The sequence below is a fragment of the Salvelinus sp. IW2-2015 genome, linkage group LG11, assembly GCF_002910315.2.
Source record: "Salvelinus sp. IW2-2015 linkage group LG11, ASM291031v2, whole genome shotgun sequence".
Lineage (NCBI taxonomy): Eukaryota > Metazoa > Chordata > Actinopteri > Salmoniformes > Salmonidae > Salvelinus > Salvelinus sp. IW2-2015.
The window spans coordinates 2,125,322-2,150,563 of NC_036851.1; the positions used below are offsets into that span (position 1 = coordinate 2,125,322).

A 25,242-nucleotide genomic window follows, 5' to 3' on the forward strand; every position below is an offset into this window, starting at 1 on the left:
ACATCTCCACTTTCATCGCCGTCTGTGCGCAGAACAAGACTCCTCTGCAATCTCTGGCTGGTCTCCTACAACCACTGCCTGTCCCTCACCATCCCTGGTCTCGCATATCTTCCCCTATCTGATGGCAACACTGCCATCCTGACAGTAGTGGACCGGTTTTCCAAAGCCGTCCACCTCATTCTCCTCCCCAAGCTACTCTCTGCCAAAGAGATGGCCCAGCTCATGGTGCAGCATGCCTTCCGGATCCATGGACTCCCGGTGGACATGGTCTCTGACCGGGTCCTCAGTTCTCGTCCCGGTACTGGAAGACGTTCTGCATGTTCATTGGGTTGTCGGCCAACCTGTCCTACGGGTAACATCCTCAGTCCAATGGCCAGTCGAAGCGAGCCAATCAAGACCTGGAGATGACTCTTTGCTGCCTTGTCTCTGCCAACTCACCACTTGGAGCCAGTAACTCGTGTGGGTTAAATACACCCGCAACTCACTCTCCTGCTCTGCCACTGGGCTCTCGCCTTTCGAGTGTTCCCTGGGATATCAGTCCCCGCTCTACCCGGAGCAAGAAGAAGAGGTTGGCATACCCTCGGCCCAGATGTTTGTCCGCCGCTGTTGCCGTACCTGGAAGAGAGCCCGGGCAGGCCTATCTCAAGACCACCTGCAGGTATCAATGACAAGAGGACCGCCACCGGACCCCAGCTCCCTGGGGTCGTCTTGGGCAGAGGGTATGGCTGTCCACTCGAGACCTGCACCTCGGGGTGGAGTCCCGCAAACTTTCCCCTCTTTTTTTCACCCCTTTCCCCATCTCAAGTTATTAGTCCCTCTGCTGTTCGTCTTCTTTTGCCCCGTACCCTCTGCATACATCCCACTTTTCACGTGTCTAGGATTTAACCTATGTCTCACAACCTTTTCTCTCCCGTTTCTAGGCCCCCCCCTCTTCCCCGTCTCATCGATGGCCAACCGCCGTTCACGGTGAAGCGCCACCTGAAGGTTCGACCGCGGGGCAGGGGATTCCAGTACCTGGTTGACTGACAGGGTTATGGCCAGGTTTATGGACATCCTGGACCCAGGCCTCATCGCTGAGTTCCAACGCTGGCACCCTGGTCAACCAGGTAGGACGCCAGGTGTACCTTGTAACACCACCCTGGATTACTGACCTCTGCCTGCCCTAAGCCTGCCTGCCATTCTGTACCTTTTGGACTCTGCTCTGAACTACTGACCTCTGCCTGCCCTTGACCTGTTGTTTGCTTGCCCCTCTGTTTTTGTAATAAACTTTTGATACCTCAACTGTCTGCATCTGGGTCTTCTCCCGAGCCTTGACACTGATTGGCTCAAACGCATTAAGAAGGAAAGAAATGCCACAAATGTACTTTTAACAAGGCATACCTGTTTATTTAAATGCATTCCAGGTGACTACCTCATAAAGCTGGTTGAGAGAATGCCAAGAGTGTTCAAAGCTGTCATCAAGGCAAACATATATTTTTACTTGTTTAACACTTTGTTGGTTACTACATGATTCCGTGTGTTATTTCATAGTTTGGATGTCTTCACTATTATTCTACAATGTAGAAAATAGTCAAAGTAAAGAAAAACCCTTGAATGAGTAGGTGTGTCCATCCTTTTAACTGGTACTGTATATGAAGAAAAGAAAAAAATCATAATGCAGTAATCAAAATACAACAATGCAAATTGCATATTATCATCCCAATTGAAACTAAATACATATGGGCTGCTGTCATAAAATGCATTTTTGTTTTCAGTGCTGAGGTAGAGCCAGGTAAACTGAAGAGGAGTGCATACTGGAGCAGTGGGGTAAAGTACTTAAGTGAAAATACTTTAATGTACTAAAGTAGTTTTTTTTGGGGTAGTTGTACTTTAGTTTTGACAACTTTTACATTTATTTCACTACATTCCCCCCAAAAATAATGTACTTTTTGCTCCATACATTTTCCCTGACACAAGTATTTGTTACATTTTTAATGCTTAGCTGGACAGGAAAATCGTCCAATTCACGCACTTATCAGGAGAACACGTGGTCATCCCTACTGCCTCTGACTCACAAAACACAAATGCATCGTTTGTCAATTATGTCTCAGTGTTGGAGTGTGCTCCTGGATATACGTACATTTCCAAAACAAGAAATTGGTGCCATCTGGGTTGCATAATAAGGAATTTTAAATTATTTTTACTTTTGATACTAAAGTATATTTTAGTAATTACATTTACTTTTGATACTTAAGTATATTTAGAACCCAAAAAATTTAGACTTTTACTCAAGTATTTTACTGGGTGATTTTCACTTTTACCTTAATAGAAAGTTAAATAAGTATCTATACTTTTACTCAAGTATGACACCTGGTTACTTTTCCCACCACCACTGCACTGGAGCCTATGCAGTCGAGTCACATACTCTCGAGCAGAGGCACTGCTGTGAAGCCATGCATTTGAGGCAGATTCTTGCAGGAATGACCAGAGATGCTAGTTTTGTGCGACTGGTCCTTAAACCACCTATCTATCATGATTTGATTATGTACCACCCCTCCTTCCACATTCACCCTTTTTTCCTTCACCTAACCACCAGGAGATAGATACTGTGTCCCAAATAACACCCTATTCTCTATTTATTGCACTACTTTTAGTAGACACCATAATCTCAATACCCTCATGGGCTGCTCTGTTGATTGAGAGTGTGGGGCAGGAGTACACTGTACATACTGTACTTTCTAATTATTGGTGCTGTTCACTCTTGGACAACTTCCCAAATGATTCAATGGAGTTGCCAAAATTATGTCTCCATTTGGCAAGAGGTGCAACACTGGTCACATGAAAGGACTGACTAGACTGAAACATGGTGGTTAGATTAAAGGACTCTGTGTATCTATGTTCTAATCTTGTCTATTGTGAGATTTGTGATGTACTGCGTCGGCAAGTACGATTCTCCTGTGGCTTGGACATTAGCAGGGTTTTACCTAAGCTATTGTTGATGCAACAGAGACTATAAGTTCACTGAGGTCCAAAATGGTTTTCTACAGAGCTCTTTACAGTATGGGCAGACTTCAGTTTAAATAATGTAGCTTGGAAAATACAGGATGTCTGTGGCTGCTTGCTTTCTCTGGGTATTGTGGAGTGGCCTACAACTGTCCTGTCAATGAATGATCTATGATTTTCACATTTCAATGACATTATTGAAATGTGACTCGTCCCTGACAGTGTTAATTGCCATACTAAAACAGGACAGGTAAAACATCCCTGAGAAATGGCGCCACAGAAATATGATTACAACTTTGCCCCCCATAAAGTTCTGCATGTCTCACCAACAGCAGATATTCTAAAACAACAAATTAGAATATTCAAAATCGGGGCAAACCAGTAGTTCCGGATGAAGTACTCCTTGATTTAGTAATGGTTGTGAATGCCAGTAGCTGTTACATAAGTATTATTCACATAATTTACCAAAAATAAATAGAAACCCTTCCAAGAATGAAAGGATGCTTAGAAATACAAACACGCACATGGACAGCATTTACTAATGAAAAAGTTATTAAAAAGTAGTGGAATATTATATGATGCCATTCATTTTTATACACAGGTGACACTCAGCACAAGTCGGCTGGAGGATTTATGCAACAATGACAGGGTTGTTTTGCAGCTACTGTGACAAAGCATAGAGTCAGCTATGATTCCAGAATTAAAGCCTGTCTCAGATGTCAAACAGCATCTAGAGGAAGAATACTGGGTAGAATTTACCTGAGGCCTGTAACCATGGCTGAGTCACTGAGCACAGCGAGAACCAACATAAAAAAACAACGTAACTGCCTAGCCAAAATGTCAAACATGCCTGGCATTTGAACAATAAACCACTGAAGGCTCGTCCTTAAAGAAGGACAAACGCTACTCTCTCAATGAATTAATTTCAGGACGTTGTTACCTGCAGGGGGCGAAGTATGGTGCATACCAGAGGAGGCTGGCGGGAGGAGCTATAGGAGGACTTGCGCATTGTAATGGTTGAAATTGAATTAAATGGAACGGTATCAAAAACATCAAACATGGAAACCACAAGTTCTATTAATTCCATTCCAGCCATTACAATGAGCCTGTCCTCATCTAGCTCCTCACACCAGCCTCCTCTGGTGCATACTAGCCTTTTTGTTATTATTTTACATTTAATTAATCACACAGTCGTCACTCAGTGTAATTTATCAAGGCCGGGATTCAATCTAAGGAACATTCTGGAGCAGTGCACTAGACAGTCAACATTGCACCTTTTAAAGAGCAACTGCCCCTAAAGACAAACTTGTCATTTAGAAAATGTATAGGCTCATCGATATGAGTCAGAAACATTCATTCTATTTTAACTATTTACTACAAAGTGTTAATAGGATCATTTTGGTCATTAAAGTTAGTCTCGTCTGAGATTAGTTTTTATAGGGCTCCCGAGTGGCGCAGCAGTCTAAGGCACTGCATCTCAGTGCTAGAGACGTCACTACAGACCCTGGTTAAATTCCAGGCTTTATCACAACTGGCCGTGATTCCCATAGGACGGCGCATAATTGGCCCAGCGCTGTTAGGGTTTGGCCGGGGTAAGCCGTCATTGTAAATAAGAATTTATTCTTAATTGTGACTTGCCTAATTAAATAAGGTTAAATACAATTTAAAAAAATACATGAGTATGTCACAATTTAAATGAAGGTTGGAACTAATGTTCCAACATGTCAAAATTACAATAGCTCCAAATTTCAATGACTTAAAAACATCAAACCATCTATAAATTGTAGAAATTCATATACAAATATTGAAAGCGTTTATTAATGAGAAAACAAAAAGGTGTGCAACATGAAAATATTGTCTCATTTACATTGTGACTTTCCTAGTTAAATAAAGGTAAAATGAATAAATAAATCATTTATTGATGGTCCCTAACTAGCCCCGGAGATAGGCTATCCAAAGTTAAGCCAACTTTGCCACGATCGCACACCAGCCGGCTAAAGCTAATTGGCTAAATAATTGGGCTAACTCTTCCCACGTGCGAACACACACACGAGTCACCCACATCAGACCACACCCCAAAACCAACTCACGTTTGAATTCAGTCATGGCCGCTAGAATTTCTTAATGAACCAAATCTAAAACGAGGCCAAATCAGGAAGTGCAGTCACCCTTTTCCACAATGTTTGCAGATATTGCATTCACAGTAAATGCTGCGTATGGTAAAGTGTGCTGCTGTATAAAGTGCCTTGCATAGCAGCACCCACTCGTAGCACGCGCTCCAGCAGGTATATCTCACTGGTCACCCCCAAAGCCAATTCCTCCTTTGGTCGTCTTTCCTTCCAGTTCTCTGCTGCCAATGACTGGAACGAACTGCAAAAATCTCTGAAGCTAGAGACTCATATCTCCCTCACTAGCTTTAAGCGCCAGCTATCAGAGCAGCTCACAGATCACTGCACCTGTACATAGCCCATCTGTAAACAGCCCATCTATCTATCTTCCTCATCCTCATACTGTATTTATTTATTTATCTTGCTCCTTTGCACCCCAGTATCTCTACCTGCACATTCATCTTCTGCACATCTACCATTCCAGTGTTTAATTGCTATATTGTAATTACTTCGCCACCATGGCCTATTTATTGCTTTAACTCCCTTATCTTACCTCATTTGCACTCACTGTATATAGACTTTGTTTTCTTTTGTTCTACTGTATTATTGACTATGTTTTGTTTATTCCATGTGTAACTCTGTGTTGTTGTATGTGTCGAATTGCTATGCGTTTATCTTGGCCAGGTCGCAGTTGCAAATGAGAACTTGTTCTCAACTAGCCTACCTGGTTAAATATCGGTGAAATAAAATCAAATAAATAGCCGCGGGAAGTAGGGATGCTGAGCATGCTGCAGCACCCCCCGAAATTTTTTAATAATAATAATGAAAAAAAATATTACTCGAATTATTAGCAGACCGATATAGCCGTTTGTAGCATGGGCAAAAATAATAATGCAGCTCTTAGCCGCCAATGTTGTTGACCATGACAATAAACTAAACCTTAAAAAATGTAGATGGTGTAACTAGCGTTTGTGTTGATGTGGTCCCCCTTGAATAACAATTGCGCAGGCCAATGCAAATCCTAGTCTCTGAACTTTAAACTGCGTTTTTAGATGTTTTAAGGTCGTTTTACGTATTGTAGGGACACGAAGAGGCAGTTCGTCCGTGAGAGGGTGGCCGAGCACCTTGTTGTAGCAGATTTGTTTTCTAGAAACCTGGCTTGCAGGTTTAAGAGTACCATAACTTAGCCATTTAGGGGTTTTTGCCTAACCTTATTTGAGGATCTTGCATCCTCTTTCGTGCACAAACATTTGACAGCCTCGCAATTTCACATTTGTGCCAGTTTTGACGTATCCAATTTCACGTTTGGGCCAAATGTCAAGAATCTAAGTGAGTTTGCAAGATCCTATTGAAATGCTAGCCTACAGTTGCCCTGCTCTATTTGTTACCCTTCATGTGTTACCCTAAATGTTGTCCCCAATGGAAATGCAGATGTTCTACAGTACATTCCTTGCATTTTGCAACTTGTATCAAAACTTACTTGACTGTCTTGCAATGTTAGAGGAATTTGAAAATTGCATATGTAGCCAATCACATCGTGTTGTGCCACCCAAAATGGCACTTTTTTAACATACTACACTGTACATACACAATAACAATCTTGTACTGAACCAAACATTGCAGTAAGCCTGCAGGTTACCATTTCCCAAGGTTGCAAAAAAAAACTGTTGAACTGCTTTACGTACATATAACAGTTGGAATGTTAATACCGACAGAGTCGGGATTACTTGGAAATAACAAACATTTCATTGCATAATCCCCACAGGCTAAACAGGGGCAGTTTTGGCTGATGAACTGAGCATTCTGTGGTTTTGGAGAGGCCCTTAAAGACTTGGATCAGACAATGGACCTGCACATTGTAAATCTTAGCTGAGTTTCCTCTACTCCACTCGCTCTACGGAGTCCCATTGAAATTTCATTGGGAGGATGAAAGGGACCTGCTGGTAACCAGGTACATAGGCCAGGAGTAATCCAAATGCTCCTGGTCTGCTGTTACTACAGAAAAATCTGTTTGGAGGATTTGCCAGTGAACGGACACAATGTTCACCTAATCCTTTAATTGGATTCTGCATTGGTATGAGTGACACTGTGCCATAGCACAACTGCACTGCAGATGCTGGCGTCAGACAGTAGTTGGTCAAAATGGGACACAAAATGAGCCAGCATCCGTGTCAAAATCAAATCTTTGTTAAGTATATGGCTCCCCTTGAAAATAAAGTATTTTGGGACTTTGGAAAGAAGGATATCAGATCTTCTCCATTATGCAAGGTATGTCAATACGAACCCATTTTCCCCTGGACTTCACAGATGGTCATTTGCTCATCAGTTGCCCACAAACTGTCACATCACAACCTCAGTCGTTAAAAGCTCGTGTTAATCTAACTGAAGTTTCCAGTAGCTATTACAGTAAAATACCATGCTATTGTTTGAGGAGAGTGCACTAAACACTTTTATCATGGCAACTGGTTTGATACAATCCCATCTGAAGGTAAATAATGTACTTACATTCAGTAATCTTGCTCTGATTTGTCATCCTGAGGGTCACAGAGATAAAATGTAGCATAGTTTTGTGTGATAAAATCGATTTTTATATTTAAATGTAGGAACTGGGATCCACAGTCTGAACCCCTGCTGTGTTTGATACACACAGGAAACTGTTGAGCGTGAGTAACCCAGCAGCATTGCAGTTCTTGACACAAACAGGTGCGCCTGGCATCTGCCACCATACCCCATTAAAAGGCACTTAAATATTTTGTTTTACCTATTCACACACTGAATGGCACACACAATCCATGTCTCAATGGTCTCAAGGCTTAAAAAGCCTTCTCCTCGCCTTCATCTACAGTAAACTGATAGAAGTGGATATAACAAATTACAAATCAATTAGCTATCATAGCTTTCACCTGGATTCACCTGGTCAGTGTATGTTATGGAAAGAGAAGGTGTCCTTACTGTTTTGAACACTCAGTGTATATTTACACACTAAAATACAATTTTAGTGTAGAGCTGTTTGAAAAGACTGGTCTATTGGTCTATTAAATAAGTTAATAGACCAATAAGAAAGAGTTCCTAACCTCTCTGTCAAAAACAGCACATTTTATGTTTTCCCCTCCCCATTCAGACCACTCCCAGACAGTCCTAGCAGGTTTTAATCAAGGAACTCTCTGTACTTTGCTCCCTTCATCTTTCCCTCGATCCTGACTAGTCTCCCAGTTCCTGCCTCTGAAAAACATCCCCATAGCATGATGCTGCCAGCACCATGCTTCACCGTAGGGATGGTGTCAGGTTTCCTCCAGATGTGACGCTTGGCATTCAGGCCAAAAATATTAATATTGGTTTAATCAGACCAGAGAATCTTGTTTCTCATAGTCTGAGAGTCCTTTAGGCGCTTTTTGGCAAATTCCAAATGGGCTGTCATGTGCATTTTACTGAGGAGTGGCTTAAAGGCCTGATTGGTGGAGTGCTGCAGAAATGATTGTCCATCTGGAAGGTTCTCCCATCCCCACACACGAACTCTGGAGCTCTGTCAGAGTGACCATCAGGTTCTTGGTCACCTCCTTGACCAAGGCCCTTCTCCCCCGATTGCTCAGTTGGGCTGGGCGGCCAGCTCTAGGAAGAGTCTTGGTGGTTCCAAACTTCTTCCATTTAAGAATGATGGAGGCCACAGTGTTCTAGGGGACCTTCAATGCTGCAGAAATGTTTTGTTGCCATTCCCCAGATCTGTGCCTCAACAAAATCATGTCTCAGAGCTCTCCGGACAATTCCATCAACCGCATGGCTTGGTTTTTGCTCTGACATGCACTGTCAACTGTGGGACCTTATATGGACAGGTGTGTGCCTTTCCAAATCATGTCCAATAAATTGAATTTACCACAGGTGGACTCCAATCAAGTTGTAGAAACATCTCAAGGATGATCATTGGAAACAGGATGTACCTGAGCTCAATTTTGAGTCTCATAGCAAAGGGTCTGAATACTTATGTAAATAAGGTTTTTCTGTTTTCACTTTGTCATTATGGGGTGTTGTGTGTAGATTGATGAAGAAATTGTTTTATTTATCAATTTTAGAATAAGGCTGCAACGTAACAATGTGGAAAAAGTCAAGGGGTCTGAATACTTTCCAAATGGACTGTACATGTGACACGTTAGGCTGCTGCTGGAAGAGCCAACGCTAGGCGGATGATTGGATGTGGTATGCTATTCGGCGGAGCAAACATTTTGAAAGTGAAGGCGCGGTGTTTGAATGTTGACATGGAGGTGGTTGAGCAACACTGGGCTGAACAATGACGGATGGAGATAGAGGTACTAAAAAATAGTAACAGAGAGAAAGAGGAGAGACAGAGCAAGAGAGAGAGAAGGAGACACAAATGGAAGTCCAGAAAAGAGAGAGAGAGAAGGTGAGTGAGAGAGAAAGACAGATGCAGAGAGAGAGAGAAAAAAAAAAAGATAGCCAGTGAGAGCGAAAGATGGATAGGGGATGTAATAAACTTGCGCAGCCCCATTGTGCCGGGGGAGTTCTGCTGACAGCACTAAACCACACCCAGTTTCCCACATCGGCTTTCCTATTGGCTGATCCGCAAAATCCCAGCAACAGCCTGCTCTCTCTCCTCCCCCCCCTCTCTTTCTCCACAAAGGACTTACCAGTGAATGAACTGAGTCAAGCACAAGCTGTTGAAATAGTAAAAGCCTCTCTCCTCCGATCTTTATCACCCAGAGCAACCAGACAGACACCGACGCCATTGCAGTGCACAGGAGAACCCTACCCTGGGTGAAGCTACATCAATAGAGCATGCTACGTAGGAATATACCTTCTCTTCAACAAAACAACAGACTCCACTGAACTGAGAGTCTGTTTTTCCTTTCAATTCTCCCCAGAATTATTCTATTTTCTCATTCTAGGACAGCATTGTTCCTCTCCTCAGCGACTACCCTCGGAGCAGACACTCCCACAACACACCAGGACACCCCAGTCTGACCAAACAAAAGTTGTGGAAACCTATCAACTTTGGAGAGAAGCCTATCTATACGGCCGGATATACGGTGGCCTTCCAGTGCAGAGAGAGAGTGACATTTGGGGAGAGAAAGAGGGGATTTGGGGATTTTTCTCTCTTCTGGTGGGTCTGTGAAAGTCTGTCAAGACGCCGCGTGCCGTGCTCCGCGTGAAGAATGCCCAGGCGAGGATGGCCAAGCCGGCTGAGCCAGCACCAACACCTGGGCTCTACATGGAGCGCTCGCAGAGTCGGATCAGCCTGTCGGCCTCCTTCGAGGCCCTGGCCATCTACTTCCCCTGCATGAACTCTTTTGATGAGGACGATGTCGGTAAGCAGCCTAAAGGTGCTAGCAGCAGCCTCCACGGGCCTCCTCATTCACTACTTCCATCATTTCCATCTTCGCTGCTCGTGGGCTTCTCGTAGTAGTTCATAGTTGTTGTGACATGTTGGTAGACAAGGTTGTGAAAGTTTGTGAGAGGAGCATGGTTATGCATGTCGGTATCCCTCTCTTGAACTCAATTCAAGTGTATTTGTGAGTCTTATGGTTTAGTGGTGGTTTACATGTCTAATAAACCATTTGGGCAGATATTTTGACGTATAGTGAACATAGCTTCTGATCAAATGTTGCCACCATGTAAGTGTGTAATACATTTGCAAATGGCTGATGGGTGACTGTTAACAGCTCCAAAAGGAATATTATAGGTGTCATCCAACTTGATGCATTGCAAATATTAGAACTGCCATTTTAATGTGGTGCTTTGAGCACAAAGAAATTCAATCTCTCTCTGACTGAGAAATGATTTATCCACCCCAATCTCATTATAAATGGCTGGATGCATAAGCCCAACTATTCCCATGACTGCTGCCAACACACACACAAAATTTGGCTACTTTAACTACTGTAATTAGACGGACGCATGGAAAAGAGAGTAGTAGGTCTGTGTCTGAATGCGCAATTGAAATGCTAATTCCTTTGCGATTTGACAAACTACACTTCTCAAGTTCAACACCCACTGATTACAGGTTAATTTCTCCTCTGTTGAGTTGAGCCACAAATATGCCCTCATCATTTCACTTCTCATTCAATCTATCGCTGTCATTATATTTAGGCTGATTTGGACTCTCCCTGGTGCACATTGCCAGCCAAAAGTGTGAAGGTAGAGAGAATTGATTGTGAGATCACTACTGTCGCTATTTTATCTCATCTCTCCTCTCTTTTCGCTGTGTGTGCTCTGTCTCCATCTCCCCTCTCTTTCATTGTCGCCGTCTCCCCCTCTTTTTCACTCTCTCCATCTCCCCCTCTCTTTCACTTTCTCCATCTCCCCCATGACTCCATCTCCCCCTCTTTCACTCTCCATCTCCCCCTCTCTTTCACTGTCTCCATCTCCTTCTCTCCCATTCTCTTTCATTGTATATCTCAATCTCCATAATCTCCCCGGTTGTATGTCTCTACCTCCCCCTCTCTTTCACTGTATGCAGTGCCTTCAGAAGGTATTCATACGCCTTGACTTTTTCCACATTTTGTTCTGTTACAGCCTGGATTCAACATTTATTAAATTGCTATTTTTTATCTTTACGAGGAATTTAAAAACCTCTGTGGTCTTTGAGGTTGAATCTGTGTTTGAAATTCATTGCTTGACTGAGGGACCTTATAGATAATTGTATGTGTGGGATACAGAGATGAATTAAAAAATCATGTTAAACACTATTATTGAGATTGAGTCCACACAACTTATTATGTGACTTGTTAAGCACATTTTTACGCCTGAATTTATTTAGGCTTGCCATAACAAAGGGGTTGAATACATTTCAGCTTTTCCTTTTATATTAATTTTCCCCCAAAAAATCTAACATAATTCCACTTTGATGTTTTGATGACACAAAATCTACATTTTTTCCATTTTAAAGACACAACAAAATGTGTCAAGGGGTGTAAATTCTTTCTGAAGGCATTGTACAGGTATACAGTATCTGTATGTCTCCATATCCTCTCCGCTCTCTGACTGTCAGCCTGTGGGGATCTGCATGTGAGACAAAGTGCTACCAGGCCAGACATCACATCTCCCCAGCTAAACCTCACCGCCAACAGGAACAGCACATCAGACTGCACCTCCCCGTCAAGCTCTAGCTCTACGTACAGTCAGAAGAGTCACACACAGCAGCCCGTTGTCACAGATCTATCACAGATAGAAATCTCTGGATTTTATCATCAGCCCTTCCATGCTAGTATGTCATTACACTCGATTAAACGGCAGACGTTTTATTATATGATTGAATCCTTTCATGTATAGTTAAAACCCATGGTCACTGATCTACGTATGTAGCCTACATGTATTATATGTATCTCTATCTCAGGATCTCATCAGCTTTCCATAACTCGCATCTCATTAGACTTAATCTTGTCAGACAGCAGACATAGACTTTTCATCATGGTCATTTTCTTGCGTGTACTGTAAGAATCACCGGAATAGAATGCAGCAGGTGAGCATATGGTAGTGATGCTACTGTGAAGCTAATGCTGGCAGAATGCATTGCTGTGGCTATAGTGTAGCGGACCTAGTGGTGCTGGGAGCCAGAGGGGAGGATTATTGCCTGTTGAGACATGTACTGGCACTCAGCCTTGATTACAGCTTGAAAACCATCGCTGACCCCTGTCACCATGTCTCAGCCAGGGGAAGAAGTGAATAAATATGAATATACTGTATTTGGGATTATATTTGGGGCCCAATTGTTACGAGCAGCATTTTAATGCCAAAAGTGAGGAAAATGGGGAACAAATAAAAACAGAGTGACGGAGGAAATTAAAAGGTCATAGAAAGAATCCTGTTTCATAATATTTGATACTGTCATATAGATGCAGTACTATAAGCCATTTCATATGGATGAGGGATGCTTCTAAATCCACCAAATCTGTCAAATTTGGTTTGACAGAAAAGTAAAACATTATTTCTAAATATCTACAAACTAACCTAAAACAGGAGTTGAAGAACGCTGTGACGTTTCTAACAGAACATTGGATGAAACAACAGCAAAAACCAACAACATTGGACTAATTAAGGAAATAACCCCAGGGCACCCTCCTACTAATACCTAACATAAATCAATTTCTAAGAGGAGAAATTGGGCACAATATAGAAACAAAACACATTTATGAAAAAATGAAACGACTGTTGTATTGGTTCTGGTGATCTATAAATGTGCAGGTAATGACAAAGCTATTAATTACACATCAGTTATATCCAGAGGAAACTGAACATTTTATGTTGTTCAATCAGTCAGGTCTATGTTTTAGACAGGGCTAGAACATGGAGGAAAAAAGGTTCCCTTGGTGGCCATGTTGGAGAAACAACCCAGAAAAGTCACCAATAAAAAGTTTATTTGCAGAAAAGTAGGTCTAGTCAGTGGTGAAAAGAGGCAATCCATTGAAGAACATACTGTACATTATATCTACCGATTCCTGTGATATTTTGCATTGCATCGTTTTTCAGTGTTAGTAGAGTTGATTTCCTTAAGGGTGGGCTTAAAAATGTAACAGTACTAACATTATTAACATCGTGTTTTGCACATGGGCGCCTGACTGTCTGAAAGTGGGGGTGAAAACGCTTGGTGGTGCACCCAGACTATTTTTGCATTTTAAATGTTTTTTCTACACTGTTTTTCTTAACCCTTTAGACTCATTCCAGTATACGGGTTGAAAATGGCAGATTTGGGCACTGATAAATGCCTAAATTGGAATGCAGAAGCTGTACAGTAACATGCTATACATCAAATAAAATAAAATTTGATTGGTCACATACACAGATTAAGCAGATGTTATTGCGGGTGGAGAGAAATGCTTGTGTTCCTAGCTCCAACAGTGCAGTAGTATCTAACAATTCACAACAATACACACAAATCTAAAAGTAAAATAATGTAATTAAGAAATATATCAATATTAGATTGAGCAATGTCAGAGTAGCATTGACTAAAATACAGTAGCATAGAATACAGTATATACATATGAGATGAGCAGAGCAGTATGTTATTAAAGTTATTATTAAAGTGACTAGTGTTCCATTATTAAAGTGGCCAGTGATTCCAAGTATATAGGGCAGCAGCCTCTAAGGTGCACGGTTGCGTAACCAGGTGGAAGCCGGCTAGTGATGGCTATTTAACAGTCTGATGGCCTTGAGATGGAAGCTGTTTTTCAGTCTCTTGGTCCCAGCTTTGATGCACCCGTACTGACCTCGCCTTCTGGATTTTAATGGGTGAACAGGCCGTGGCTCGGGTGGTTGATGTCCTTGATCTTTTTGGCCTTCCAGTGTCATCGGGTGCTGTAGGTGTCCTGGAGGGCAGGTAGTTTGCCTCTGGTGATGCGTTTGGCAGACTGCACCACCCTCTGGAGAGCCCTGGGCTTGCGGGCGGTGCAGTTGCCGTACCATGCGGTGATACAGCCCAACAGGATGCTCTGAATTGTGCATCTGTAAAGGTTTGTGAGGGTTTTAGGGGCCAAGCCAAATTTCTTCAGCCTCCTGAGGTTGAAGAGGCGCTGTTGCGACTTCATCACCACACTGTCTGTGTGGGTGGACCATTTCAGATTGTCAGTGATGTGTACGCCGAGGAACTTGAAGCTTTCCACCTTCTCCACTGCGGTCCTGTCGATGTGGATAGGGGCGTGCTCCCTCTGCTGTTTCCTGAACTCCATGATCAGCTTCTTTGTTTAGTTGACATTGAGTGAGATGTTATTTTCCTGGCACCACTCTCCCAGGGCCCTCACCTCCTCCCTGTAGGCTGTCTCGTCATTGTTGGTAATCAGGCCTACTGCTGTTGTGTCGTCTGCAAACTTGATGATTGAGTTGGAGGCGTGTATGGCCACGCAGTCATGGGTGAACAGGGAGTACAGGAGGGGGTTGAGCACGCACCCTTGTGGAGTCCCTGTGTTGAGGATCAGCGAAGTGGAGGTGTTGTTTCCTACCTTCATCACCTGGGGGCGGCCCGTCAGGAAGTCCAGGACCCAGTTGCACAGGGCGGGTTAAGACCCAGGGCCCTGAGCTTAATGATGAGCTTGGAGGGTACTATGGTCTTGAATGCTGAGCTCTAGTCAATGCACAGCATTCTTGCATACTGTAGGTATTCCTCTTGTCCAGATGGGATAAGGCAGTGTGCAGTGCGATGGCGATTGCATCGTCTGTGGATCTATTGGGGCGGTATGCAAATTGAAATGGGTCTAGGGTGTCAGGTAAGGTAGAGGTGATATGATAGAGGTGATATGAACCTTAACTAGCCTCTCAAAGCACTTCATGATGACCGAAGCGAGTGCTACGGGGCAATAGTCATTTAGATCAGTTATCTTTGCTTTCTTGGGTACAGGAACAATGGTGGACGTTTTGAAGCGTGGACAGCAGACTGGGATAGGGAGAGATTGAAGATTGAAGAGATTTGTCCGTAAACACTCCAGCCAGCTGGTCTGTGCATGCTCTGAGGACGCCGCAAGGGATGCCGTCAGGGCTGGCAACTTTGCAAGGGTTAACACGCTTAATTGTCGGCCACGGAGAAGGAAAGCCCACAGTTCTTGGTAGCGGGCCACGTTGTTGGCACTGTGTTATCCTCAAAGCGGGCAAAGAAGGTGTTTAGCTTGTCCGCAAGCAAGACATCGGTGTCCGCGACATGGCTGGTTTTCCCTTTGTAGTCCGTGATTGTCTGTAGACCCTTGTGTCTGAGCCGTTGAATTGCGACTCCACTTTGTCTCTGTACTGACGTTTTGCCTGTTTGATTGCCTTACGGAGGGAATAACTACACTGTTTGTATTCAGCCACATACCCAGTTACCTTGTCATGGTTAAGAGCTCTGGCTCTGCACTTCACAACACTGTATGGGTTTTGACTGACAGCAATTCTGAACTTGAGCACCTCGCATGACAAGAAGTTGCCCCCATCCCTCCCGCTATTTGAGCAACTTCTGCAAATGATTATTGTCTGAGTGAGGGAAATGCCATAAATTAAGAGGGCCCCATGTATTTCGAAAGATGAGACGTTGAGAATTATAATAAATACTGCTTTGATGTCATACAAGCAAGCCAAACACCCGTGAGTCCAGATGTGCACTTCACATTTCCATATCATAAAACTCAACGTTTATGATCACTATTATGAAGAAAATTTGCCATGGCACACGCACCTAAATGCATCCATGACTCCTTTCTGTTTTCATTAATTGAATTGTGAAAGCCTTAATATCACTTTATTATCGTATTTTATAACTCAGATAGTCATGTTGACAATATAGAAGCCTTTCAAATTACGCCCACCTGACCCAGACTGCAATATATCATGGACCGTTTTTGGATTGTGTAAACAACAACAGTAATTGTGTGAGGGCAGGGATGCAGGCTTGTGTTCCAAACAAAACAGCTACACGTGTGCTTGCTCTAGGTCCTCAACGGTACAGCTAGGATTATTTAGGAACTTAAGAACTGTACACACATTGGAGAGGTGTGTGGCCACTTGAAGACCCCAGTTAGTCCTCTTACTCAACCCCTTGAAATGTTTTGGTCTTATGTTGCACCTACCCCACATTTTCCAGGAACATTCTTATCATATTACTAAATGTATCCAGAGTACTTTTAGATTTCGCTACCAACAAAAGTACAGTAAATGTGAAATGCACATCAAATCAACAGCGCAATGTTTGGATTCAGTCTTGTGTCAGGTGAACTGTTGTGTCCCCATAATCTCGAAACTGTTCCCTTTCAATAGCTACCATGGTTATGCATCAAATCAAATTTTATTGGTCACATACACATGGTTAGCAGATGTTATTGTGAGTGTAGCGAAATGCTTGTAATACATAAAAAAACTAAATGCTGCAAAGTTTCCTAAGGACTAAAAGCGAGGCAGCCCTCTCTGTCAGCGCCATCTTTTCTATATGCATTTCATATTTCTTCTTTAAGAAACATTTTTATTTAGCACAATTTCCATGAGTGTAAACAGGGGGAATCCATATTTATGAACAGAGCACAACAATATTTCTTAGATTTTCCCACAAAAAAATTATATTGAAAAAGTGTTTTGACTAGGTTACTAATCTTTACCCTTCCCTGAATATCTCACCCATAGTGATCGATTGACAGGTCTGACACCCTACCAACTCTGTGACTCTCACAAATATCCTGGTCCTCCCCTGACAATCCCACTTACAGTGATCTATGACAGGCCAAACTATTAAGAATGTGGCCAGGATAATGCATGTCATTGAAAAAATTAAATAGTAAATGGGAGGAATAATATTGTTTTACCCAAAATGGATTTGAATTAGAATGTTGTCCATGGTAGGTTAAGAAAAAACTTTTAAAAATTTTCTTTCTAAATAAGGTAGTGTAACATGTGAGGGCATTGAACAAGAACTGTCAACTTGAAAATGCAAACTGTGGTTTTGCATTTAAATTTGGTAATTGATTATGTTCACATAAAAATAATATTGCAAAGATATTATACGTTTTTTATTATCCAATTAGCATTTTTTGGGGCAACTATATAAATATCCATAACTTGCGGCCCATGAATCTGCAATAGAAATAATAAAATGTTGCTCCGGTAATATGGGTCATATTTGAACAGTTTGGGCTAGAGCAGGGTTCTCCAACCTTTTGTTTCATAAAAGCTACTTCATACTAAAACATGTTTTCGCAAGCTAATCATATACAGCTTGCATATTTTGTTATTGTGTAGGCCAAATTTGATGACTAAAAACAAAGAACATTCATAACTTAATTGCATTTTGGTTCTTAAAACCACACATGTTTTACAAAAATCATTCTACTGTAGCCGACATTGCGAATCTTGCCTTTTTAAGAGAGAACAAACTGGTTTGAATAGTCCCTGCAGGACAAGGCTACTATCAATGATTTTCAAATGATTGTTAAATTGTCGTTCTGTTTAATAGTGGCCTCTTGAACAATAACCACCGTGAGTAGGCTACATATCTGTTAACAAATGCTGAAGAAACATCATAATCATGAAAATCATTAAAATAATCATCAGTAGATGGCAAAAATGCAGAATGCTGTTAAATACCTGTAAACAGCTTGGGAGGAAAATTATTTAACTGATTTAATTATGTAATATTAGGCCTAATATCACTATCTACTTGCGAGCTACTCATTGACAGCCTGCGAGCTACCGGACAGGCAGTTTTCTGCTCAGGTGCAACCTTTGATAGGCTGATGGAAGGCTACTCAGAGTCAGAGTCTGTCTGGTTCTAACAGGCAAAGTGAAACGATACAATGAATTTGCTGGTGGTGCACGCAGCTCAAATTATATGTAACAGCACCATTGGACCAACACCATCAATAAAAATGTAACAACAGCACAATTTTTTTTATAAACCATTTTATTTTGCAGGTGCCTTTTCATTATAAATACCAGTGGTGCAACTAGTGCTTTTTTTTAACCAGGCAAGTCAGTTAAGAACAAATTCTTATTTACAATGACGGCCTAGGAACAGTGGGTTAAATGCCTTGTTCATGGGCAGGAAGGCAGATTTTTACCTTGTCATCTCGGGGATTCGGCCTAGCAACTTTTTGGTTACTGGCTCAACGTTCTAACCAGTAGGCTACCTGCCACCCCTTTCTAACTAAACTAAAACAGTGGCACACAGGAGGGAAGCAAAACTTTCCAGTGCTCAAAACCATTCATCTTGAGTCCATTGGGGGAGGGGGTGCAAAAATGGAATCTGTACATTTTTATATCATATATAAAATTGTCATATCTATAGTATTACAGAATAGCTCAAAACATTACAATTTTTTTTTAAATGACAGATTTCCCAATGGAGTATGATAATCTGCAAAACAATACATTTGCACCCTTATTTTGAAAGTGGAAGTGCAGCTGCTCCATTGGCTCCATTGCTCCAGGCGCCTCTGGTTATGCAGCAGATGGCTAAGTGCATCACTACTGCCTTCATGACACCTAGAAGTACTGTTGTTGCGGTAACAGAAATGCCTTGGCTTTTCGGGGTCAGTGATATTGATGGTGCTTCTTGGGTATGTTATGTTACGGTGCGAAAGGTTGTGAGTTCATGCCCTGTTGCACTTGACTCAAATCACACAGTCGGGTTTCATCTTGCTGTTGGGGTTGCTGCTGGATGAGGCCAAAGTGTGGTTGATGGCTAAGTGCATCACTACTGCCATCCTGAGACCTAGAAGTACTGTCATCCCGATTCAGAAATGCATTGTCTTTTCTGGGTCAGTTTACAGTTATCTCCATGTTCACTTCATAGCCTCATGGCATGAATGCATACCTCTCTATTGGGTCCTCAGCTCAACCAACGCCTCAAAGGTCAAGTATCTATTACCTTTCACAAGGTCAGTGTCTAAGCTGTGTTCATAGGGTCCCATAATGGACTACATGTAAGAAATGTGTCTTCAGATCCAACCCACCGCACAACCTTCTCCCAATGTATTTAAAGTATCATCTTTTGCTTCAAATGTTCGTGTTTACATTTACATTTTACATTTAAGTCATTTAGCAGACGCTCTTATCCAGAGCGACTTACAAGTTGGGTTTACCACTCGTATTGACGCACTACTGAGGATCTATATGCCAAGCCTGTTTTCTAGCGCCTCCAGGAGAGGAACTGGGATCTATTGAAAAAAATCTCAGAACTTCCTATGCTTCTTACCAGTCCCTCACTGTCAAGCCTGGTTTGATGCTGCCTCTCAAAATATTATTGAGACTGAGAGAGAGAGAAATAGAGAGAACGAGAGAGAGAGTGTCTCGAGAAATGGAGTTCCCATACCCATGCACTTGCAGTCTGCATTGTATTAAACAATGAGGAATTAAAGTTGTCAAGTTGTCATGTGTGTGTAGGGGGTAAATATCCCTTAGTACCTAATGGACTTTGAATTAAAAAATATGTGTATCTGAAGTTACTCAGTGGCAATGTGACTTTTTTAGGCTTTATCAAGTGTATAATCCCTCCATGATTTATATAATCTGTCACTATGTATGAGATTTCATCCTAGAGCAATCCTCTAAAAATGGCAAATCCATATTTGATTTACACAAACATGAGATAGATGAGATGAAGTAACCCTGTTAGCAATCTATTGATGTTCTCTTGTTGGCCATGTAAAGCCCATTCATGCAGCTTGCCTGCCTCAACCCCTCCACCTCGTCCTCCTTTCTTTGCTTGCTTTGTTCCTGCTAATACAGTGCTGTGGATATGCACAAACATGTGTTCTATGAAAGCAAGGTCTGTACAGAACAAGCACTGATCTGACCTTTAAGCAAATGTGTGCTACAGCTACACCTCCCCATTCGGAGCTAGCCTATAACAGGAGCTGTGGAACATTCAGATATAAATATATGATGTAGAACAAACATGCCTCTCTTACATGTGGAATGAGGAATCATATTGGCCCTATTCATGACATTTCTATCTGCAATGTTCCACGTTTGCCTACTGAATGTGGCCCAGGATTGTGTGACAGACCTAAATCATATGTTTCTCTTGGATGTCTATTAGGATGGCTGCTTGTTTTGTTTTAGGCATTTACATAACATGCTCTTATCGGCTTTGCAAAATGGGACTACTTAGGGCTTAACACAATGAGCCCATTCCAAACCCATTGGCCTTACTGCAGCATTGTTATTAGGGCATCTGTATCCTCCACATCAATGTCAAGTTTCATTTCTAGTGTATTATGGGATGTTATTACTCGTGGTATTTGATTTAGATGCCATTGACCAGCATGACTATATCAAGTCAGACAAGTTACAACAAAATAGAGTTGCACAGGTTGGGAAATTGTAATATTGTGTATGGAGGAGTTCCCAACAAAGGATCAGAGTCTGTTTCATCACAGACATCTGAAACCCTGTGTATATCCTTCATCAGATGTAGGATTGCATATTCTGTTCAGTGACTTTCAAACCTCATGACCTGGGTCATCTGATCAAACCATCTAACACAGAAGACACCCCAGAGGCAGAGTGGTCTACAGCAATACCCTTATCTCTGGCAGACCATTCCTTGAAATCATTAGGGATTGATGAGTTACAGGTACCACCAATCCATCACCTGCTTAATGGTTCATTAATGGCAGAGTGAGTAATGACGTGCTATATGATGGCCCAATCAATGATCAGAATTAAAAAGAGCATTGACGACTGGGGTTTGGGATCGATAACACCCCAGGTGATAGGAATGGTACATTTAATTATATTAAAACATTAGAAAATATCCCTTTCACAAGCCATTCTCTATGGGAGGAGAAGCAGATACAGATGTTGATAGAGATAGTGATAAAACATGTTGTTTCTGATGCATGAGATTTTGAAGATAAGAAATACAATTTTCAGTTTCGTCAACTTAAAAAACTAGAATGTATTTCTTCAATCAATGGGATTATCACACCACAGGCATTTACAAGGCCTGTGCCTGTTTTGCAGTGACGTGTGTTCAAGGATGCCAAGGAAAGCCCCAAATATCCCCAAATATTTGACAAATTAAAAATAATGTATATATTTTATATGTTTTTATTAGGATCCTTATTAGTGACTGCTAGTCTTACTGGGGTCCGACACATAACGAAAAATACATTGCAGACAAAAGACTGTTTGGATAATTTTCCTTCAATTCACAAGTGCCTGAATCATATATTGTGCCACTGGCCTGAGACGATATGTTCAATATGTAGCCTAGATGTAGCCTACCTAGGCTCATGTTAACTAGCTAGCTAACTTAGCTGGTTCATTGTTTCCTATGCGAGGAAGTTACGCTTGCAAGCATTTAAGCTAGGTAGCCTATGACAACAAAAACTAAAAGTGTACTGTATGACAGAGCCATAGACCGTTTTGCCAACCTGAAAGTGAGGAGGATGGCATTGGTGTTCAACTAGTCTACAAGTAGTCTACCACACAACACACACACACACACACACACACACACACACACACACACAACACACACACACACACACACACACACACACACACACACACACACACACACAACACATGGTAAATAGTACGCATGGAACAGCACATGAATATAATTAGGAACATTGATTGGACTAAATAGTTTTCAGTATCTTTAAGTTTGTTTTCACTGTATTAAATTAAGCATATAAAGCCTTGTTGATTTGATGATTTTTAAGTTGAAATGGTGCTGGAATAGCTGCGGCAGTGTTCTTTGTGCTGACTTGCAGTAACTTCGTTGTTCTAAATCAGTAGTTGTTTAGTAAACTGTCGAAAACATTAAGTTGCTCGACCATGAGATATTTGCTTTGTGGACTTCACTGGACAGATGTTGCTCTCCGGGTTTTGTAATGAAACACAAAACCGCCACTGTGTGACTGTTGTCTTTTTCTTGTCTTGGCCTTATTGTATATCATGGTGGCGTATGAACGTATGGGTTAAAGAGCAAACAATGCAATTATCACAACATAGGCTTGGCTTGGCTTCACAGCAGTGATTTTACCCATGTACCGCTACTGCTATCTTGTGAACCATTTAATAAGCAAAGTGATCAGCAGGTGCTTTAAAAATACCCCTTCTCTCCCTTTCCCTGTTTCAAATTTATGTGCTAAATGAATTCAGCCAACTTAATCAATGTGCTCTATTTCATTTATATCCCCACACGAGGGACCTCTGTAATGAGACCTACTTGTGCATGTGCTACATTAGACTGGACACCAAAGTTATCAATCTGGTTCACATTGATGGGAAGGTATGTGTGTCATACGGTCCCGATTCTTGTCTTCATACGCAAACATTGTAGATTGGTGGTTTCCTAGAGGCCTCTAAGTAAAGACAAAGTCTCTTTTCATGTAAAAAAAAAAGCAGATGCTTGAAAACAAACCTATGTTGAAATGACAAAACAAGGTAATCAGCTGAAAATGCATTGCTTTCTGAGTCTGTTTTTTAGTGTATATTTGTTACAGAGAATGGAAATGTCTTTAAATACGGTATACATGATCAATGTGTTATATTACTGCTATACTAAACAAAAATATAAACACTAAATGTAAAGTGTTGGTCCCATGTTTCATGAGCTGAAATAAAAGATCCCAGGAATTTCTCTCAAATTCTGTGCACAAATTTGTTTATATCCCTGTTAGTGAGCATTTCTCCTTTGCCAAGATAATCCATCATCCTGACAGGTGTGGCATATCAAGAAGCTGATTATACAGCATGATCACTACAGAGGTGCACCTTGTGCTGGGGACCATAAAAGGACACTCTAAAATGTGCAGTTTTGTCACAAAACACAATGCCACAGATATTTAAACTTTTAAGGGAGTGTGCAATTGACATGCTGATTGCAGGACTGTCCAACAGAGCTGTTGCCAGATAATTGAATGTTCATAGACTAGAGCACATATAAAATTGTACCAATAATGTTTTTTATGATGAGAAATCAATGAGCCTGTGTATTTTACTTCAGGTTACAGCACTGTTTTTAATGGCAAGTCATTTATTATACTATTTGCAACAGAACAGGTCTCTGTGTTCAGGGTTTATTGAACGTTTATTGTCCCTTTCTATGGTATATGAATTCTTATTCCATTTGTACTGTACATCTGTCTCAACCTTGCAAGAACCATTATAGTCCTACCTGCTGTGCATAACACTATTGTTCAGCTGGATCTTGCTGGAAAGGTGAAATAGTGTTACACTCTAAGAGAATATAAGTAAGACATAATGATCCTTCTCTAAAATGTTAACAGGGTTAAAACATTTTCAAAGCCACGGGACACACTTCCAGAATGTCTTTGGTGTGGTCTCCCATAGCAACAACATCCTTTTCGTAATTCTTGTGGCGGAATGTCCTTTTTCAGACATAGCTTTAGAGAAGTTGTTAGGACAGCATGCTGCTCATTGCTTTTATATAGTACACTCGGGTTGATATGGTTTCAGACAGCATGAACAGGTAGTATATAAAATGTGTCTAAGATTCAGCATTTGAATGCTGAACATGATTGTATTCCCATTCTTAATGAGTGGAATTCGGTTACCTGCAGACAGGATGCGTATCAATGCACAATTATTTGAAACCAGTCTTTGAGTAACCCCAATATGCCTATGTTTAATTTCCCAGTGAACAGCATGAAAATAGCAATGTTCTGGGTCACATCTGAGCAATATTAAAAACCTAATCCCTGACACCCCCTACTGGAGTTGCTATGAAAGACTGGGCCATGTACAGATATCACAGTTATTTTACACGCAGCAAATGATCAAATCTCAATAGTATGATTATTGCACAGAAGACTATGGACCAATTCTCTGTATCTTTGGGCAAGGTGTTTATAGTGTTCAGGACTGTACTGCATGGCTGTGAGACAATGGCACAGTACAAAGTTAACATGGAGGTATAGACTAGGATGACCTGAAACTGATATTGCACTCTGTCTGCTCCATCAGGCTGTAAAAATGGGACATTTTCCTGTCCTTAATAATAGATTGACGATGTCAAAGACTTTTTATCAAGCCTGTTGGAGCACTCCATAAAAAAGTGTCTCTTGCTTAGAATGAGAAATGTTAGGTAGGCGAGGCTACTACTGTGAACATCTGATTATATGTGCTGTATTTACTGAGAATTGGAAATAGAAAAAAACATCTACCTTTGTCTCTATAACTTGAATTTGTACCTTTGAAACAACAGATCTTCAACATAATATCCACTATAAGCAAGAAAACAATAGGCTGGGCTGCACCTTCTACTGGAGAGTTGATCTGTCTATAGCTATCCTCTTGGTCTCCCGTCCAGGGTTTTAACCAAGCCCAGCACTGCTTAGCTTTCATATTTATAACTGACTATTATCAATGTGCAATCCTGAGATTGATTGTTGAGAGATCTCCATTTAATAGATTTACCGTTGCTATCGAAGTCATTCCAAAGGTTAGATTTAACAGAGCAAATGAAATGTAACCATACCTTTTCAATCATATATCATCAATATTGCTATTTAGGCCTATATAGCATCTGGGAAGTCATCAATAGCTATTGTTTAAATTCCAGGATTCAACTAAAAATAGACAACAGACAACAGACTTTCAGCACGCTTATAGGGAAAGACATTCAACAAGCACAGCACTTACACAAATTACTGATGATTAGCTGAGAGAAATTTATGATAAAAATATAGTGGGAGCTGTTTTGTTCGACTTCAGTGTG

General features: G+C 41.4%; 1 protein-coding gene across 2 annotated transcripts in view; it reads left to right on the forward strand.

Moving 5' to 3' along the window:
- Positions 1 to 9,736: 9,736 nt before the first annotated feature.
- rims4 (regulating synaptic membrane exocytosis 4) overlaps positions 9,737 to 25,242 on the forward strand; it is a 50,720-nt gene continuing 35,214 nt past the window's right edge. The window contains exon 1 of one of the 2 annotated variants that reach the window (XM_023995810.1): positions 9,737 to 10,423. In XM_023995810.1, coding sequence (XP_023851578.1) covers positions 10,270 to 10,423 — 154 coding nt within the window. In that variant the 5' untranslated portion in view covers positions 9,737 to 10,269. The remainder of the gene's footprint in view (positions 10,424 to 25,242) is intronic. The other variant, XM_023995811.1, reaches the window with a different exon arrangement.